The following is a 21,059-nucleotide window of genomic DNA, read 5'->3' as shown; positions in this document are numbered from 1 at the left end:
TGAACAGAGAATATTTGCTTGGCAGGTTTTTTCTGTCAGCATGCTGAATGCCACCCCATTGCCTCTGTCCTCCACGGTTTCTGAGGAGAAACCAGCTGTGTGTCTTACAGAGGGTCTCTGGGGGATGCCAGGCTGCCTCCCTCTTGCTGCTTCCAGGATTCTCTACTTGTCTCTGTCTCTCAATTGTTTGATTACGATGTGTCTATCTGTGGATCTTTTCTTATCCTACTGGGAGTTTATGGAGCTTCTTAGATGGGTAGACTAAGGTTTTTCATCACATTTGGGAAGTTTGGGGAAATTTTTTCCCCAAATATTCTCTTGCTGGCTTTGAAGAAACAAATTGCCAAGCTGGGGAGAGGGAGGTGTGGCAGGGCTGGCAGGTGGCCCACGCGCTGAGAATGTCCCCTACTGACAGCCAGAAAACAGGCCCCTCGGCCCTCCTGTAAGGAATGGAATTCGGCCAAGAACCAGTGATTAAGAAAAGACTAGGCCTCAGATGAGACCAAAGACCCAGACGACACCGTGATTTCAGTTAAGACCCTAAGCAGAGGACCCAAAGACCATGTGCCAGATTCCCGAATCAAAGAATTACAACACAGGGGCGCCTGGGTGGCTCAGTCGGTTAAGCGTCCGACTTCAGCTCAGGTCATGATCTCACAGTCTGTGAGTTCGAGCCCCGCGTTGGGCTCTGTGCTGATAGCTCAGAGCCTGGAGCCTGCTTCGGATTCTGTGTCTCCCTCTCTCTCTGCTCCTGCCCTGCTCATGCTCTCTCTCTCTCGTCTCAAAAATAAATAAAAACATTAAAAAAAAAAAAAAAGAATTACAACATAATAAATGTGTGTAGTTTCAAGCTACTTAGTTTGTGGTGTTTCAGTATACAACAGAAAACGAACACAGAAGTCAAAACAGGGGGCCTCCGACATTATGGTTTTGAAAATAATGGCTTCGAAATGCTACTTAAAATGAGATCACCTCTTTCTGGACATTTATCTTCCATTAATTCATTCAAACTATTTATGAAATGTTTACTTTGCTCACACAGGTATTGTGCTAGGTGCAGAGATACAGGGCAAGAGGAAATAGGGAGGGTGAGAAGTCCCTGGGGAATAGCAAGTCTAGCCCCGGGCCTGAAGATACTGCAGATGAAGGCTCGGACCAAGGGAATCGATCGCAACCAGGTCAACACTGTACCAGCAGCTTGTATGTCTTGAGGTGCAACTCCAGGGTAATGGTCTAAAACACCAGGTCGCAAACTTGTGCGTTAAAAAACAGCCAACGGTGGAGGGAATCCCAATGAGACCCAAAACAATGTCCATACTTTACACTACACCAATTAGGTCAAATTACCTGGGGTAGAGCCCAGGAACGGAGGCAGATTTTAACCGTAGCCAGGACTGAGAACTACTGATGTAATAAAAAAGCTTTCCAAATTTCCTGAAGATCAGGATTCCTGGCCCAGAACCTGGATCTGAACTGAGTCTGAAGGCGAGGTGCTGAGCAGTCCTCGACACGGGGAAGGGGAAGAAGTGAGGGCAGGCAACAGGAGTGGAACACCAATGGAGACCAGGCTTTGTGAAGTAGTACCACGTGACCCCAAATGACTGACATTAAGTGTTGAAGATCAAACAGTAAACGATCCACATGATTTCTGGCAATAAGTTTAATATCCTAACCATAACTGACTCAAGCCTTGGGAGCCTAAGGCTAAATAACTCAAGGAAGAAAGTTCCTATAACATCCTCCTTAGAAAAGTTAGGAAAATAAATTGTAGTTCAAGTTTTTAATGCGCACGTCCAGAGAAAGTGATACATAAGTCTACAATGTTTCAGTCCTACAGGAAGGAATACTTAAGTAACATTCAATTACAAAAGGCACACATATAGACACACACACACATTTACATGTTATGACTAAAGACAGAAAGCTACCCTCAAGGCTTTTGTATTTTGGCCACTGTTGTGATTTTAAAAACTACAACAGAAATATCTGTTTGTGACTTACACACCAAGCAAATCATTCAACCACCTCCTATTGTACCTCCCTAATCCCAAACTGGTTTAATGGCTAAATCAGAGGTTGCCAGTGAAATGCGTCTTTGATAACAATTTTGAATGAGTGCTTTAACAGGATTTGCCCTTGTTCCTTGTCCTTGGACAACTTAGTTTATGACTATACAATGGACACAGGACTTATATGATCCGTAACCCTTCTAAAGAAACCTTTTACAGAATTCTTCTGTTCTTGTCTTTGAACTTCAATGGAAGAGGAGCTACTAAGTGTTTATTGGCATTTGGAAATTTACCACTCCTGCTAACTATTGCTTGGATTTCTCCTTTCCTTTTTTCCTGCTGGACCCAAGTGGTCCACATTATCAACTCTGCTTAAGGCCAAACAACTCCACTGGTAGGGCCAAGGATGGAAGGAGTGTGGTACAGAAGAAAAAATGCAAGGCTCGTGATTATACACAAATAACCAAAATCACGTACCTCCAGTCTGGAAGCAGAACTGAGAAAGCTGGCTTTTAAGAGTACTTCATAAAGGCTACTTAGTTTATACATAAAGTAAAAAGAATAATGGCCACGTGTCAAACTCAAGCAGTGGGAAGCTCAAGTACAGAACGACATCGACAGGCAGAGAGTAAGAGGAGACAAACACAGTAATTTACGCTTGCGGTGTGCTTACAACTCGTCAGGAACTGACAAAGTGTTTCACATGTAATAATTAATGTTTGTAATGGTCCTGATGCAGAGTACTATCTTGAAAGAGAAATAATAGTACTCTGTGCTCTTTCCTATGTTATCCGCTCCTCAATGTGTCATTTCTGAAAAAAGTAGCCAATATTCTTCAGCTGGTAAACTAACAGAACAACACCTTGATATCAGGGTGTATCCAAAATCTGAATTCTATCTCCCCATGTCACTCCCCAAGTCAGAGTGTGTTCCAAGTATGGTATGTAATCTGAAATTGTTTGCTCTTTTTAAATTCAGAAATTCATTTCTTAGCAAATTTTCAGCCACCTTTTGCTATGAGGCACCTTGTGGCCAGGCAGCCTTAGATTTTCAATTCTGTCCTCAAAGTCCATGTCACATAACTGATATGTGGAAAACCAATGGCCTGAAGAGACACTAAACCATGAGTGATTTCTCACTTAAAAAGAATAAAATAGATGCCTAAGAAAACCACAAACCAATCATACACGATTTCCGATTTTCATTTTGATGCTGGAAGACTGGGACTAGGTGGAACTGGAGAAAGAAGATAAGGGGCAACAGCAAAGTCTTGGTTTCACAGAAAAGGAGTAATAAAGGATCCCATGTAGGTGTGTGGGATGGTGTGCAAGTTCCCAAGTACATTTCTTTTCCTAACACATGCCTGAGAATGGTGTGTTTAAAGCTGCACTTGAGCTCTCGCGGACATACCTTTCTCACGTCTGAACTCTTTGGTTCTGTCGTCCAGGTTATAATTCTAGAAACTGCAAGCCTCGTCTCACTAGAGTTTACAAAATCCGTTGGATCCATCTGCCTAGCGAGGGACTCGATGTACTTCAGGATTGCAACTTTGACCTGAAAGATCCAACAATTATACTCATTAGGTACACTTATGAATCTCTGAATAGAATTCTGATCAGAGAAAAGTAAATACAATTGAGGGGACCCCTCCTTTCTCCTGGATCTATGTTTTCACATAGAGCCATGTCCATCAGGGACAAAAGCATGAAATGGCTGACAGGTTAAGTTTGGGAACAGGAAGACTGGCATACAGATCAACCTTCTTCAGTTTTAGATCACCGTGCCTGTGGAGAAGGCCTGCTCTGCCTCCTCACATACATAGCAAGACACCTGCAGGGCATGAGCCCCCATGGGCAGGCCACGGGATTACCGACTCTGCCGCTTGACCAGGAAGCACTTAGTATTGTTTTTTGGGCATCCTAGGCCATGTCTTGCAAGGTAGCATTTTTAGCAATCATGCTGATATTCTACCTTAACTTCTCCACTGATGCCTCAATTGGTTTTGACCTTAGGAGAAGAGGGCAGTTATTGATTGCAGCTATCCTAAAACCCCAACAAAAGCTAATGAATAAAGAAGAGATGACGTACACGACCTAATTGAAATTAATACATACCCTCCCTCAAATTCAGTCTTATAGTTATGATTTTCCAAAATACGTGACAATTAATTTTCATGTGTTAGAACGTTAATATGGAAAACATTTCAGTAAGATACCTTATATCAACACACCAGAATTTTTTAGTTTAAATACGGTGGAAAACAGCAAAAATACTCAAATGTTGGTGAGGATGTGGAACTACTAGGCCTGCCATTATATTGCTGGTAGGAATATAATACGGTACAACCATTTGAACAGTTTAAAATAACATTAAACACGACCCACCCAATGAACCAGTGACTCTTCTCCTAGGTACTCAAACAAGAAAAACGGAAACATGGCCCCAAACAGTTGTGTAAGAATGCTCACAGCAGACTTATTCATAACAGCCAAATACGAGTCATGTACAAAAAAGGACATTTTAAGCAAATTTGACTTCTAGAGGTTGAATTGTAATGACAAATAGTCACCAACCTTGAGGTTAGGAGTTTGAGTTTGATCCACAATAAATCTCATCAAAATGTTAAACTGTTGGTCAAATGGAAAGGAGTCCCTAGGTTTAAGAGAAGAAAGAAAGTGCTCATTTTAAGGAAAGATACGTTACAAAAAATAATGCAAAACCATCTCAGAAACAAAAATATACCTCTAGAGATAAGCCTGACGGACACGGAAGCAAGCCTCTACACAGGTAATTGTACTTTCCATTTTATATAAATACTAGAGTAATATACATTACATATAAAATTAAGAAGATGGAAAATTTTTTTTTTTACTTATTATTTTTAAAAAATGTTTTATTTATTTTTGAGAGGGGGAGGGGCAGAGACACAGCGGGGCAGAGAATCTAAAGCAGGCTCTGTGCTGATAGCACAAAGCCCGATGCGGGGCTCAACTCATCAAGTGCAAGATCATGACCTGAACCGAAGTCGGACGCTCAACCAACTCAGCCACCCAGGTGCCCCAGAAAATGGGAAATCTTGCTATAAGTCCCAAAACACACACGACACTTAGAGTTACGTATGCTATTTTAGAAATGAAGACCAAACGATAAAAGAGATTCCTACCTGCCTTCTAGAATGTGCTCATCTTCTTTCCAGGTACCTTTCTGAAACTGCTTCATGAGAAAAACTTCCAATTCCGAAATCTTAATTTACATCCTGACGAGGCTGCCTACAGCTGCCCTTGTTTAAGCTAACCACGCTGTCCTCCTTGGTCCTACTGGGCAACTGCTTCTGGTCTCTATTTTGTAGGGTGACCACAAAGAGTATGGGAGACCCAGCAAGGGAATCCCCCATCCAGCTACAACACATATGCAGAAACCAGGGCCCTCCGCTTCTCACCTGTTACTGATCTCATTTCTTGCAGCCATTTCACATCTTTGATACATCTGAGTAACCCCGAGGACTCTTGGCTAGCCAGAGTCCATGCTCCTTCCCTTAAAATGCTGCAATTACCAGCATTAGTTTAAAAGTGCATAATCGTGTCCATGTAGGAAGACGTAGACGTATTTTCCACACTAATAGGAAAGATGGTGCAATGCAAACATCTATTACAACTGAGGCTGAGTGACGGCATTGTTTCCTTTGGCCTCTCTAAGGGACTCTTCTCAATCTACAGAAGTATAGTAACAAGAACGGGGAAGCAGGTTCAGATCTGTGAAGTCACAAGATGAATTTGAAATTTTACTTTTTTTTTTTAATGTTTAGTTTTATTTTTGAGACAGAGAGAGACAGAGCATGAACGGGGGAGGGGCAGAGAGAGAGGGAGACACAGAATCGGAAGCAGGCTCCAGGCTCTGAGCCATCAGCCCAGAGCCCGACACAGGGCTTGAACTCACGGACCGCGAGATCGTGACCTGAGCTGAAGTCGGATGCTTAACCGACTGAGCCACCCAGGCGCCCCTGAATTTGAAATTTTAATGACATAATGTAAAGAAAATGCAAAGCACAGAGCACATCCTGGGTACTAATATTACTACTGTTACAATTACTAATAAAAAGTAAACGTGACCCAATAGCACATGTATTTGTACCCAGGAAGCCAAGAGGACCACTTCTGCAAGCAAAGTACGCTTTAGCATACATGACTTAAGTGACTCACACCAGCTATAAATTAGAGAAACGAGCTTGACAAACCACACACAAAACTTCTGTCTCCTTCTGCAGCAAGGGGAGAACGGAGAATCCATTTCAGTATAAGCTGGCGTGTTTAACCTGGAAATGTGTCTGTGGCCAGGCACAGCCAAAAGAAAGGAAATAGGCAGACTCGCAATCAGACCTGTTATCTTAGGAACCCCCCTCAGCCATTACAAAGGCCCTCCCCTCCTCTCCCCTCCCTGCCAATACTCACTGATGGGTCCTAAATATGCGTAAATAGCTAGGCATCTCAGCTGCTGAGAAAACTGAATAACGAACGTGCTCTAGAGATTTGGATTGAATCTACCCAGGAGAGGATTCTTAAAGGAAAGGGGCATCCAGGAAAGTAACCAGAGGGTTTTCCTTAATCACCAAAGTTTAGGAGTAAAATCTTAATATTCCTGCCATCCCTAAAGATCTGAGAGTTTTTGCCCTTCACAAATTCACCTATATGAAGGAAGAGACCTTTAGGCCAAGTCTGATTCGCACATGTTTTATCTGGCTTTCAGAGTGTCATTTAAAAATAAAGCTCAAATGTGTTGCCTTATTCCACATTTCTGACCTTTCTTGGGAAGTCTGGGACCACTGGGCCCACATGCCAACATGGCCACCTCTCTCTACGGAAGTTCCCTAGCCCACAGCATCACTGTCTCTCCTGTCTACTTCACTCAGTTACTATCAGCTGGACCTGCCTCGCCCTTCTAGTCAATCCCTGGCTGACCCTTTACAAATCCAGTAATACACTGGCACGCAGGAATGTTCCTTAATTCCACTAAACTCGCTCATCCAAAGGAGGGACGGCATTTGAAAAGCTTATTGTAAATATAGTATATTATACTGAGCTCACTGAATACCAAGGGAGAGCTCTTTGGATAATAAAATTCTATAGCAGCACAAATTATACAGATCTACAGGGTCAGGAACCAAAAGAAAACAGTTGGCATCAGAGCACAGAGGAACCAAATGCATGTTTCGCAGTCACAAACAACTAACAGACACATACATGGGGGATGATGGCAGGGTGACGTGTGCTACTGTTAGTGGAGGGAGCCAGAGAGGAAAGAAAAAGCGCAAACACTATCCACATTCTCCTTCAGTAGAGAAAGTCGCACATCCACAGACCAGTCTGCAGTAAGGGGAACACACAGCGGTGTAATAACCAGCAGTCCTGGATTCCAGTTCCCAGATGGCCACTAACACGCATTGTGACCCAGGCAAGTCAAGTAAAGTCTGTTTCCTCATTAATAAAATGAAGGTGGGTCCTTCTGTTTTGGACATTCTATGATATACAGTAATATTCCAGTGTGTAGTAACTGAGTCATATAAAAAAGTTACTCTACTGAGGATAATTAGTTGATCTGGAGTCATTGGCTTATTCTTTTAAAAATTCACTGATCTGACCTATAACCCTCCCACTTCCACCAAATGGCAACTGAGTCATTACAGCGAGGTGTCTTCTGAGGCTATTTAATTTCTAATACTCGTATGTTGCGAACCCACAACTGCAGACACAGTAGATAAGAGGTTTCTGAAAAATGACAGCACACAGTCAGTTTTTCACATGTCTCTGAATCTCCACAGCTCTTCTTTCTTTCCTTGTGACGGGTCACAACTGCTATGCGTTATCAACCTCTGAGCCAGTGAAGGCTAACAGAGATTGTACCTGGGCGAGTGGGAGCCCTACATCATATGTGGCTAGCAAGATTTCTAGTGTGACTGGTAAGAAGATGGAAGTATTAAAAATACTGAGGTCTTGAACTATTGGGACCTCATCCAGATAAAAAGTTTCTGCACAGTGAAGGAAACAATCAGCCAAACTAAAAGGCAACCAATGGAATGGGAAAAGATATTTGCAAACGACATCAGATAAAGGGTTAGTATCCAAAATCTTTAAAGAAATTATCCAACTCAACACCCAAAACACAAATAATCCAGTGAAGAAATGGGCAAAAGACATGAAGAGACACTTCTCCAAAGAAGACATCCGGATGGCCAACCGACACATGAAAAAATGCTCAACATCACTCACCATCAGGGAAATACAAATCAAAACCACAATGAGATATCCCCTCACACCTGTCAGAATGGCTAACATTAACAACTCAGGCAACAATAAAAGTTGACGAGGATGCAGAGAAAGAGGATCTCTTTTGCATTGTTGGTGGGAATGCAAGCTGGTGCAGCCACTCTGGAAAACAGTATGGAGCTTCCTCAAAGTTAAAAATAGAACTACCCTATGACCCAGCAATTGCACTACTAGGCATTTATCCAAGGGATACATGTGTGCTGTTTAGAAGGGACACATGCACCCCCATGTTTATAGCAGCACTATCAACAATAGCCAAAGTATGGAAAGAGCCCAAATGTCCATTGGTGGATGAATGGATAAAGAAGATGTGGTATATACATAAAATGGAGTGTTACTTGGCAATCAAAAAGAATGAAATCTTGCTATTTGCAACTACGTGGATGGAACTGGAGATTATTATGCTAAGTGAAATAAGTTAGAGAAAGACAAATATCCTATGACTTCACTCATATGAAGAATTTAAGATACAAAACAGATGAACATAAGGGAATGGAAGCAAAAAATATAAAAACAGGGAGGGAGTGAAACATAAGAGACTCTTAAATACAGAGAATAAACTGAGGGTTGCTAGAGGGGCTGTGGGTGGGGGGATGGGCTAAATGGGTAAGGGGTTAAGGAAGACACTTGTTGGGGATGAGCACTGTGTGTTACACACAGGGGAAAAGTCACTGGAATCTACTCCTGAAAACATTATTGCACTATATGCTAGCTAACTTGGATGTAAATTAAAAATAAATAAATAAAAATACTGAGGTCTTAGGGTGCCTGGGTGGCTCAATGGGTTGAACGTCGGCTCAGGTCACAATCTCACGGTTTGTGAGATTGAGCCCTGCATAGGGCTCTGCGCTAACAGTGTAGAGGATGCTTGGGATTCCCTGTCTCCCTCTCTCTCTGCCCCCCCCCCCCACTCACGTATGTGTGCATACGTACATGCGTGCTCTCTCTCAAAATAATCATTTTTTAAAAATACTGAGGTCTTCAGAAGGATGTACATAAATACTCTAAAATGTCTTTTAAAGATAAGAGGATCAATTTGCAAGGTTTTATACTTGTTTTTACATTTGTCTTGAGCATTCACAAAAATAACGCCAACTTTTCATCTCATGGAAAGCAGGGACATTTCAACAAATCTGTTAACAAGAGAATGTGGAAATGGTGTAAGAGAGGACTTATTCAAGCAGCTGACAAAAACAAAAGAGAATGCCAGAAAAACACTATAAGAGTCTTGTAACATCAACATTGTCTAGCCCACGGGAACAGATACATTCCCACACGTGACATCAACAAATGTTAAACAAGTGTCAAGCAAATCGATGAAAAGGTGCCCAACATCACCATGAGGGAAATGCAAATCAAAACCACGGTGAGCTATCACCTCACACCTCCTAGTTATTATAAATGTTGAGGATGTGCAGAAAAGGGAACCTTTGTGCACTGTAGGCAGGAATGTAAATTGGTGCTGCCACTATGAAAAACAGTATAGATGTTCCTCAAAAAATTAAAAATAGGGGCGCCTGGGTGGCGCAGTGGGTTAAGCGTCTGACTTCAGCCAGGTCACGATCTCGCGGTCCGGGAGTTCGAGCCCCGCGTCAGGCTCTGGCTGATGGCTCAGAGCCTGGAGCCTGTTTCCGATTCTGTGTCTCCCTCTCTCTCTGCCCCTCCCCCGTTCATGCTCTGCCTCTCTCTGTCCCAAAAAAATAAATAAAAACGTTGAAAAAAAAAAATTAAAAAAAAAAATTAAAAATAAAAGGGCGCCTGGGTGGCTCAAGTCAGTTAAGTATCCAACTCTTGATTTTGGCTCAGGTCATGATTTCACGGTTCATGACATCAAGCCCCACGTCGGGTTATGCATGGCAGTGCAGAGCCTGCTTGGAGTTCTTTCTCTCCTTCTCTCTCTCTCTCCTTCTGTGCCAAGCCTCCCCCACCCCCCCATAAAGAAACTTGAAGACATAAATTAATTAAAAATTAAAAATAGAAACATCATATAATCCAGTAATTCGACTTCTGGGTATGTATACAAAGGGGATGAAACCACTATCTTGAAGAGACCTCTGACCTCATGTTCACTGTAGCATTATTTACAATAGTCAAGATACAAAACAACCTAAGTGTCTGTCAACAGATGAACGAACGGACAAAGAAAAATAATGGCATATTATTCGGTCATAAAAAAGAAGAAAATGCTGCCATTTGGGACAACACGGATGGACGTTGACGGCATTATGCTAAGTGAAATAAGCCAGACAAAGAAAGATAAATGTTGCGTGATCTTATACGTGGAATCGAACAAACAAACAAAAAGAAACAAATAAAAAACAAAAAAACCCTAAATCCATAAAAACAGAGTAGAATGGTGGTTGTCAGGGGATGCGGGGGTGGGAAGCATGGGGAGATGCTGGTCAAAGGGAACAAGCATATGTAACACGCAGCAGCTCTGGGGATTTGAAGTACAGATGGTGATTACCAGTTACCAGGACTGGATTATACACTTGACAGTGGCTAAAAGAATAAGCTCTTACATGTTCTTACCACGAGCACAATAAAAGAATGGTAATTATGTGAGGTGAAGAATGTGTCAACTAACACCGTGGTAATCATTTAGCAATGTATACGTGTATTAAACCATCATGTTATACACTTCAAATTTATAGGCCGTTTTATGTCAGTTACAACTCACAAGCTGGGGGAAAAAGTGGTCTGGTCCTCAAAAACTTACCTTGTGACATCTAGAGCCTTTTGAACTTTTGCTTGCACAGATCCAAGTAAATCTGCCCCCATTTTCTTAAGTAATTGTGTGAGAAGAACAAAAAGCCAGTCTTGTAAGTCGTCCTTATGAATTATTATAAAATCCACCAGAGTCTCCAAAAACATACTGAAAACCTAGACGGAAACATTTCATATATGTAATTCAGAATTGTCTCCAAAGTCTCTAAAACACGGACAGGTCATATTACAGAAGACAAATGTATTTAAAAAAATAAAGGAAAAAGGATTGGAACTTACTCTCTGTTGTGAATTCCACCGCAAACCAGGCCATGCAACAAAACAAATTCCATGTTAGTCTACAGTGAATTAATACCATTTTCATGCAGTTTTTTAAAAGACCTGAAAAGACTACAAACTGATCTCTGATATCTGATACTCTCCCCTCCCTCAATATGCCTTCGAAATACAGTATTGAGAGAAATTAACTTTACTGAAAAGTGTCAGTTTATTCCTGCAGGCTTTTCCTTCCTTCCTTTCTCTTAGAAAAAAAAAAAAAAAAGGTATTTTAACCATCATAATTCTATACTATTACTGTTCGTTATCTAGCACTCAACAAGTACTATTTGGATGTTGGAGGATGAGGGAGGAAAAACACTTGTGCACTGTATGACTCCAATTCAGATACTGCAAAGGAATATCTTTATAAGAAGATACTGTAAAAGTGGTAATAGTCTTTATTGTAAAAAAGTATGGTATACAGTCCACATAATTCTTATGCTGCCGTGCAGTCATTAACGCTGTCTAAGGTGAGATAAGAGTCCACAGTGGACTATCCTGGAACCGATTTCAGAGAGAGAAGTACCCTATTTGGCTAATGAGTCGTGCTCTACTGGGACAATCCAGCCATTATAGACCTGCTCAGTTCTAGCACAGCAGCTATTAACCACCAGGGGTCTCCGGTGAGACAGCTCAGAAATAACTCACTGAGCCCCAGGGATTCCTGACTTAGCTCAAAGGCAGCTAGCAAATATGAACTAAACTGAGACCTCCAAACTCACTGTACAAGAGCCTTCTGATGGAAACAAATTTCCTTCTTTATCCTCATATTCTGGTTCTGAATCAGCAATCTAGAGGTGACAGGTAATAGAAATTTCATCAATGCCCCATACCACCTAATACCCCTTATGCCGTAAGTCTTATGAATCTTATGCTTATGCTTAAAATCTTCCTGCTTTTAAACACTACCTTAGAGAAAAATCATGATAATTAGATCTTTGGATATCTGTGTGGCCCTAGAACCCAACCTTTCTTGAATTTTATGAATGTTGTTAATGTGAACTTTGCTGTGAGGATCATCACAGACTTTTAAGACATGCTTCAAGACCAGGAACGAGGAAAAATGCTGTCCCCCAACTCGCCCCCCCCCCCACCGTAGAGACCAGAGAACCCACACATTCATTCTCCTAGGCTCCCATGAGCATCTCAAAGGACAGGACCCATAGGTTGTTTCTGTCCTTTATCCATCCTTTAAACTTCCCCAATAAACTTATTCCCCCTATTTTCTTTCTCTAAAAGCACCCGACAGCCTCTAGGACTCCTCCCCACTGATGGTATGTGCTTCAAATCTGGACTCCAAGTAAGCTTCTGTAAAGACCCCCTCTCGGCACCACTCCTAGAAAGGGCCTGGGTCACACTCAGTGTTGTTTCCCCCCCAGCAGGGATCCCCTCACGCTCAGCACTCTCCTTGGACCCTGGGAGTGTGGACACCTGCTAAACGGCCGCAGTTCTTAGGGACAGCAAGTTCTTAGGGACAGCAAATTCTATTTGGAGAAATAGTTTAACCTGGTTTTTCAATAAATCCGTTACATAAATGCTTCTATTTTTCTGTCCTGTCCTATATAGACACATTTTACGTGGGATACAAAAAAAAAAAAAAAAAAAAAAAAAAAAAAAAAAAAAATCATGTATTTGATTATCTTCTTTACTGTAAGTTAAAAAAAAAAAGGGGGGCACTACATTATAATACAATGTTTTATTCTAGCACCACTGTTTGGCTAATAGGAGGCACCCAAAAGCATCTGAATGAGTAAGAATACATCTGACTCTTTTCCATTAACTCTTAAAACATACTTTATCCAGCCTGAAGTTTTATGGACATTTTAAGTTCTCCAGAAGTCATTTTTAAAAGATATAACGGGGGGAGGGGGTGCCCGGGTGGCTCAGTTGGTTAAGCTTCCGACTCTTGATTTTGGCTCAGGTCATGATCTCACTATTCGTGAGACTGAGTCCCTGCTTGGGACTCTCTCTCCGTCTCTCTCAAAAAACAGAAACAAAAACAAACAAACAAACAAAAAAACAGCTTAAAAGATATAACATCAACTACTGCAGAAACTGGTGTTAAATTGGAAGGTCTAAACTGCACTATGGGGAACTGTCTCTCACTCTTAAGTAGTGTATTATACAGCTCACGTGGGCATGCAGGGGGGGCGTCAGCAGGCAGGATTCCCAGACTTACCTTGCTGTGAGGGTCAGCAAACATTCGAGTGAAGATCTCACACAGTCTTTTCAATTCTACTCGACTAGAGGAAATAAAATGGAAAGAAATGAACTTGGAATTTCATGAGTCAACACTGAGATTAGTGACAGCTTTTGTCTTTTCTGTATTTTGAGAAGGGGGAGGCGTAGAGAGAGGGGGCGATTGAGAATCCCAAGCAGGCTCTACACTATCAGCGCAGAGCCCAGTGTGGGGCTTGAATTCACAGACCATGAGATCATGACTTGAGCCGAAATGAAGAGTCGGAGGCTTCACCGACTGAGCCACCCGGGCACCCTGTGACAGCTTTGTAAAAAATAATTTTTATGTAACAGGGACGCCTGGGTGGCTCAGTTGGTTGAGCGTCCAACTTTGGCTCAGGTCATGATCTCGTGGTTCATGGGTTCGAGTTCCACATGAGGCTCTGTGCTGACAGCTCAGAGCCTGGATCCTGCTTTGGATTCTGTGTCTCCCTCTCTCTCTGTCCCTCCCTTGCTCACACTCTGTCTCTCTCTCTAAAAATAAATAAACACTAAAATAAAAAAAATTTTTTTTTAATAATTTTTATATAACAAAGTTTTTTTCACAAATAAATTAACTTATTTAAGTCATGATGAAGTTAAGTAGAAATATAAAATCATGATAGTTGGGCTCTCATCTGAAAACGAGGCAACAATCTTCCAGAGTGACTGCTGAAGTTCACACACATGGGGGAGGCAAAGCCATGAGCTAAACCCCACCCATTTGAGGTCTTCCACCTGCCACAGATGAAACTCAATGAGATAAACTAGGAAAGGCACGTGGTTTGGGGTCAGACAGACCTGGATTTTAATCTCAGTTTTGCTACAAAGTACTCAGATGTCTTTAGATCTGTATCAAACAAATGACTACAGGGAGGGTTAAGGAGAGAACACACTTCCTTCCTACAGCTACTGAGACAAAGCAAATGTTCATTTCCTGTTAGTGCCCTTTTGCTTTTTCTTATCCTTATCTATACCACTGAGGCCCATTTTACTTCAAGGCTTGAGTATAAGGATCATCATCTCGCCCCCAAATTACCCCTGAGTAATCCCCCTTCACACATACGAGACAGCTGGTTTGATGATCTACTTTAACATCAGTAACACAGTGCTCTAGATTAGACCAATCCCAATCAATAGATTTCTAGAGATTATTCAACGGATACTTGGTCAACATTAAAATATTAAGAAAGGGGACCACCAGATTAAGCAGATTCTGAGGAATCATCATCTCAATAAACCATCCTCATTTTGTTGTTGACAGCTCACTAGTGAATGTCAGAGGCTACCTGAATTTCAGAAGGCATAGGGCAAAGCTGCTCAAGACCTCTTCGTGACCAGAATGGAATAATGGGGGGCTGGGGGGAGGTAGGAGGACAGCACGTAACAAGTCCGAATATGGCAGGGCAGAGTCTGACTGACTGAACGGGCACACTTAGCAGCATGGGGATTCATCAGTCAATGTTCACTTAGCTTCGCAGGGCCCACCTGTGACCATAAACTTACACACGTTCAAAATTTATCTTAGAAAAATTATCCAGGGGCACCTGGGTGGCTTAGTCGGTTAAGTGTCCAACTCTTGGTTTCGGCTCAGGTCATGATCTCACAGTTTGGGTGGGATCGAGCCCCAGCACTGGGCTCCACGCTGACAGCTGGGGGCCCACTTGGAATTCTCTCTCTCTCCCTGTTTCTGCCCCTCCTCCCGCATGTATGTGCTTGCTCTCTTTCTTTCTCGAAATAAACTTAAAAAAAAAAATTATCCAAAGAATACACTGCATTTCATGGATTCTAACTTTCTCAAATTCTTCACGTTGTAACATTTCTATAATTTTGAGCTTTGTTTTACAATCAAAGAGATATTAGTATTGCCATGGTTTAATAAGTAAGCATTTCTTCTTAGAGGGATGTAAAATAACGGTGCATCAATGGCGCCTTAGATTTGATGAAGTATGGTATAAACACATACTTTTTTGGTGTGTGTAATACAAGCTCATTTGAGAAAATTTATGAAACACAGAAACAAAGGCAAAAACAAAGTAATCACTTCTAGTGATAATACCGTTACAAGTTTAAAGTACTCTTAGTATGTCATCACTATACACATTTATAAGGTATATATGTGTTTGCATATTGAAACATTTTAGATGGAGTCTGCTATCATTTTACCCACAATCCCAAAGTGTAACGAACCATATCAACCTGCAGAGTTGTTTGATTTTTTTTTACCTAAACTGCAAACTGTACCACGATTTCTCAAATAACACCTACCTGATAAATATGAACCATATCAACCTGCAGAGTTGTTTGATTTTTTTTTACCTAAACTGCAAACTGTACCACGATTTCTCAAATAACACCTACCTGATAAATATGAACTGTAAGGGAACCAAATGTTTTACACACCTAATAAAGTACAGAGTATTTGCCAGAGGTTTCAAAGTCTCTGGAAGGCAAAGACCATGTCTTAGCCATCTTAGCACTCGTAGTGCCTGACCCTGAGCCTTGGAACTCTGGAAGGACTGCACGAATGGCAAGGAATCCATTTAAGGTGCTGATGAGCAGACCGTGAGACTTAGAACTTGGCTCACAACCTCGGCCTCCTGTCCCCTCACCTCAGTGTTCTTTGGCTCTTCAGCAAGTTCTGCAGGCCGAGAAGCCCTTCTTTCCTTTCCGACCAGTTGGAACTGGCACAGTGGTTGAGAACTTCTGCTACGTCCTCGGTCTGCCGCAGATAGTGGGGAATGCCACCGTTCCTGGAGCCGTACGAGCGCTCAGAGCAAACGCTTGAGGCATCGCTGTTGGCATCGTCATCAGAATACATCCCGTATGGCTCATACCTCCTCCTCACCGGCTTCTTCTGTCAGGTCCAACGGAGGTGGGAGTGACGGAGGAAGAAATGGGAAGGCGAAATGACCGCGAGTCACGCCAAACAAAATCGGCAACAGTTAATGGTAAAAAGATACACGCACGCACACGGGCACACACGCACGCACACAAGCACCGCACTTTCCTGTGCTTACAGATTAGGGAAATAAAAACAGAAAAGCAGACGTCCAGTCGGGATAGGATAACAAGCAGAGCAATCCACAGCAGAGACGAAAAGAGTACGGTCTCTAGTCCGGTGTGTGGACTCTGCAGTAAGACAGACTTGGGTGGTCGGCCTGCAGCCGCTGACGGGCTGAGGAAGCCCAGAAAGCCTCCTAACCTTCCTGCTTCACTCTCCCCATCTTTGAAATAACAGTAACGATACCTCTCACATGCTTGTTGCGAGGATATAACGGAAGGATATGCTAACTAACCTGGGCCAGCCCCTGCCACACTGCAAGTAAGTGTGCCCACCGGCCCCTTTCACATTCAAAAACAATAGATCTTGAGCACGGTCAATGGGAAAATTTGTTTGAATATTCATGCCTCCTTAAGAAAGTCTAAAACTGAAATGTCAGAGCAGAGTAGCCCCTGTCAAAGGATTCTTAAATTATCTGAACACAAATAGGCTTCCTGTAGATCCTTCATTTGTTTCTCTTACCCTGAATATAAAACTGGAAGTTAAACCCATAAATAATATAGCAACAGCTAGTAAACTGATAAAATACAATTTTCCCTAAAAGAAAAAAAAAAGTTATTGGCCAAAACCATACAAATGTAATCTTTTTTCTTTTTCTCCCCCCAAATGTAATTTTCTAATTAACACGGCTTGTCCATCCATCACAACTGGCTCGGGACAGTTCTGTCTTATGCCTCTTGTCCCAGCATAGTTATGAATAGTCCCCGCTTTCACAATCATCCTTGTTAGGGTGGTAAATTACAAGATCATCTTATTTATGTATAAACTAGATCCATAAAATAAGAAAAATGTTGAATACATCCATGAAATAAGAACATTAACAGTAGACACAAACTGGGTTAATAAATAAAATAAAACACTGATAGGAGAAGGAGCAGAGCCTGACATAAAAAAACCAAAAACCAAAAAAACCCCAAAAAACAAAAAAGAACTAGAACAGATGAGAGAGGAGACTGATTCCATCGCTAACAACAGCTTCACTAGACTGGACAAATCATAATTCAGATCAGGATTTCTACATTATACTACACACTGTGTTGCTTTCACTAGCTCCTAAAGGAAATATACTTGCAACAGAAAAAAATGAAGTTGTAAAACAAAAGTTAAAGCACTGGTACCTTGCTCCTGGAGTCTCCTAACAGCTGTAGGCAGGAAAATATTGAAGGATGGGGAAAAAGCATAGAGAATTATGTCAGAAGCATATGTGGGGATTGTTCTTGCAACAAAAGTGTACAGCAAAACATATCTTAGCAAACCAAAAATACAGGTTAGCAAGCAATTCATATCAAGCGAATAATAACAAAGAACGCTTTCACAATGGCATCTCCTAGCCCTTCCTACACCTCCTAGAAACGCCTTCTAGTACTTGCCATACTCCTTTGCTATGCTAAAAACTCCCCCCACCACCGTGGTACATCTCTAAAGTCACTGTTAATTCTACCTATTCCCATGCTAGCTTCTGTCTGCCCTGGGGCTTCTATCCTGGGAAGCACATCTGTGTACCATTCCTGAGCTCTCTCTTCTGCAGCGGGTCACTCGGGGAGACCAGGCAGTTTGCACAAAGAGTAAATAAGGGCAGCCTGAGTGGGCTGACGGCTAGAGCTCAGAGAAAAGCCCAAGCCAAGGAAAGCCCAAGCTCAAGTTCTCAAGTCCGACTCTGGCTCCTAGCACTTGGTGCACAGTCCCTTGCGCAGCTCTTTAAAGAGCGAGGGAGGGAACTCCCCCACCTTAACTGGAAGCCCCATTTAACTAAGGGTTTTGCACATCCATCATTTCCCCCCACTCTGACCTCCAAATAGGGTCCCTGAATAAGTAAGCGATTCCCAGTGCTGCAGCTTGGAAGGAAGAATCTCTTCCCAGAATTCTGTTCCAGCTCATGACTCTGAAGTCAAAGCCATGGTTAAAGCAATTATCCTGAACTCCAGTACCTGCCAGGAAAAAAGCCCTTCTGCACAGAAGGCCGATGAATAGAGCTGGCCAGGCAGCCCCTGCTTACAGGAAAAGCATCGGGAGAGTGGCACACTGCTTGCTCACAGTCGCTTGTCAAAGCACTCTGACTGCGCAAGAATAAATGAGGGCGACACAGGAAGGGGTGAAAGCGAGAACCCGTGCAGCCAGGGGCTGTAACGGTTTGATCAGATGCAAAACACGGCTGGGTTTAAAACTTCTGGTTCTGAAACCAGATACTTTTTTCCCTTAGAAAGACAATGTATCTTAAAACAGCACAAGTAAGGCCAGAGATCAGACAGTTCTAAAGAGGATCTGCTTTAAATGCTGAGCACATCAACCAGAATATGCTAGAGGCAGTGTCACTGCCAGTTGAAATGCATCTTTAGAAGGCAATCTGACCACAAGCTGATTCTACCAGGGAGTGTTTTGCTATAACCACAAACTGAAGGATCTCTAACTGCTTTATATTATTATTATTATTATTATTATTATTATTATTATTATTATATATTTTTAGAAACTACATTATACTGAGGCAAAAACATTCCACCAGCGCTTTATGTCCTCAGAGTCCATCGGCATTAACGTTTGGCAAAGTTCCCTTAACAAGGACTTAATGACTCATTTTAAAAGACGAAACAAATGTAAAATTGTATGGAACAACTAGTGTGGTCATCGAATAAGTGTGAGATTTTCAAACCACTCACACTGTTACCTACTATTATAATGATGTGTTTAGGCTATGCCATCAGAGCCTGTAAAGCAATAGAAGCCACAGAATGAAAAAAGGAAATGCTGAAAGAAAAAAAAAAAAAAACCATGGAGAAAAAAGGGAAAAAGAAGCAGCCCAATGACATCAAAACTTCCTTGACATTGAAGAGCACAGAAGAAATACTTGATGCTAGTGTGTTCTGTAAGGCCAATCTTCACTTCTGTACAGGGATCCAAGTTTCAAAAGAAAGAGATAATAATACAAATTTACACGTTATTTACACAGGGTGTACACAATATTTACACAATTCACACAGTGCCGGGGATGCCTGAGGACACGGATTTGGAGGCGATCTTCTGTGAGGAAAATGGCGGATGAGTAAGTCAGAGAGACTCCGCACGCGCCGTGACTCTTACCAAAGCATCAGCGACAGCAGCTTCAAGGTCTGTACTCGTGCTCAAAACCCGCATGGCATTCACAGAGCCAGGTATTCTTCCTGCCTGGCCAAGCCCAAACCGGTCTATTCAAAAAACAAAACCAAAGATATGTCACTTTAATTCACATTTTCTCAGTTGTTTGCAGGGGCTCCTGCCTCTTCCCACCTACTGGACAGAGGCACTGGAAAGTCTCTAGCCACACGTAACTACACTTCCCTTGCAGTCCTAACTAGACCTGACTTGTTCACCAGCGGCAGAGGTCAAGCTGTTCGCGCTGAATGCTATCGTGCCACAAAGCGTCCTGACAACTGAAATGGCTCTTTAATGATGTTTTGTTTTGTTAAAGTGTTGAGACTTGGGAGAGAGGGGAGCTTATTCTAGAAGTGAGCTGGGCGGTGGCATTGACTCTTTTGATCTATTTAGCATTCCCTCTGGAGGCAAGTGGCCCTGATGTTCGGGTCAAACTAATTAGGGAGCTTTGTGGTTTGACAAGTGAGTTCTAATGCAATGTGTAATAAGAAGTTAAAATTTGAAACTAATGTGTTCAATTGATCTCTGCAAATTTTCGTCAGTGCCACTACTGTTTAACTTATTAACTGAGCTCAATTAATTTTGGGTACTTGTTCATGATGCCTGTGTCACCAAAGGTTATTTAAAATTCATTTTATTCAAAGTCTTCAATGATCATCAGAAAAAGCTAGTATCTCCACTGCAAACCATTAATCACTCAGATAACATGAATATAAAACTTTCCTGAGTCTCTCAAAGGATTTGAATTTCAAATGATAGTCTTTATACATGTAAACAAAATGGATACAATCCAAGGAATTTAGAACAAATTCCAGCAGCTTAATTATTTTAAGTTCCATTATGTTAAGGATCATGGACAAAGAAGGCAAACTTTTTACAAGTCTCATTATGTCAGGTGAGCAGCCTTCCTTGAGAGGTGCTGAGCTTGGAGCTACATACAACAGGAGACAAGTTCATATAAAAATCATACTTCCTAAGTGTCTCACACCTATTTACTGGCAAACGTTTCTTATTTAAAACACTAACGTGTAAAAAAAAAAAAATCTTTGAAGAAAAATGTTAGATAAAAAAATGCTTTCTTTTTATGAACAAATAAGACACTGTTTGGACTATATACAAACATAGATATATATTCTCATAATGAAGCATTTAGGGGAAAAGGAAAGCTAAATCTGCTTTACATGAGTTGATCTTTCTTGTAAAGTGATAGGTTTAAAACTCTGGATATGTAACGAGAGTTCTCTAGGAAACAAGAAGTTTCAAAGTGAGGTGTTC

At 41.8% G+C, this 21,059-nt stretch overlaps 1 protein-coding gene and 1 long non-coding RNA gene across 33 annotated transcripts in view; both read right to left on the bottom strand.

Annotated features, from left to right (window-relative positions):
* Nucleotides 1-21,059, bottom strand: part of CLASP1 (cytoplasmic linker associated protein 1) — a 272,813-nt gene that overhangs the window by 51,309 nt on the left and 200,445 nt on the right. For 8 of the 32 annotated variants that reach the window (XM_019837948.3, XM_019837953.3, XM_019837946.3 and 5 more), the window contains 9 exons: nucleotides 19,734-19,837; nucleotides 17,774-17,797; nucleotides 16,204-16,448; nucleotides 13,554-13,617; nucleotides 12,085-12,165; nucleotides 11,336-11,338; nucleotides 11,049-11,212; nucleotides 4,583-4,661; nucleotides 3,420-3,563 (listed from right to left, as the gene is read on the bottom strand). In XM_019837948.3, the coding sequence (XP_019693507.1) occupies nucleotides 3,420-3,563; nucleotides 4,583-4,661; nucleotides 11,049-11,212; nucleotides 11,336-11,338; nucleotides 12,085-12,165; nucleotides 13,554-13,617; nucleotides 16,204-16,448; nucleotides 17,774-17,797; nucleotides 19,734-19,837 (908 nt within the window). Of the gene's footprint in view, nucleotides 1-3,419; nucleotides 3,564-4,582; nucleotides 4,662-11,048; nucleotides 11,213-11,335; nucleotides 11,339-12,084; nucleotides 12,166-13,338; nucleotides 13,342-13,553; nucleotides 13,618-16,203; nucleotides 16,449-17,773; nucleotides 17,798-19,733; nucleotides 19,838-21,059 lie in introns of all 32 variants that reach the window. The other 24 variants (XM_045033617.1, XM_019837955.3, XM_019837959.3 and 21 more) reach the window with 6 other exon arrangements.
* On the bottom strand, nucleotides 15,778-16,193 carry LOC123379088. Its single transcript, XR_006583075.1, has 2 exons — nucleotides 15,953-16,193; nucleotides 15,778-15,859 (listed from the first exon to the last, which is right to left on the bottom strand). It is a non-coding gene; the product is annotated as an uncharacterized LOC123379088 (long non-coding RNA).

The sequence above is a fragment of the Felis catus genome, chromosome C1 (genome assembly GCF_018350175.1).
Source record: "Felis catus isolate Fca126 chromosome C1, F.catus_Fca126_mat1.0, whole genome shotgun sequence".
Lineage (NCBI taxonomy): Eukaryota > Metazoa > Chordata > Mammalia > Carnivora > Felidae > Felis > Felis catus.
The sequence above is the reverse complement of the archived record's forward strand: the minus strand, read 5'-3'. Positions and strand labels throughout refer to the sequence as shown.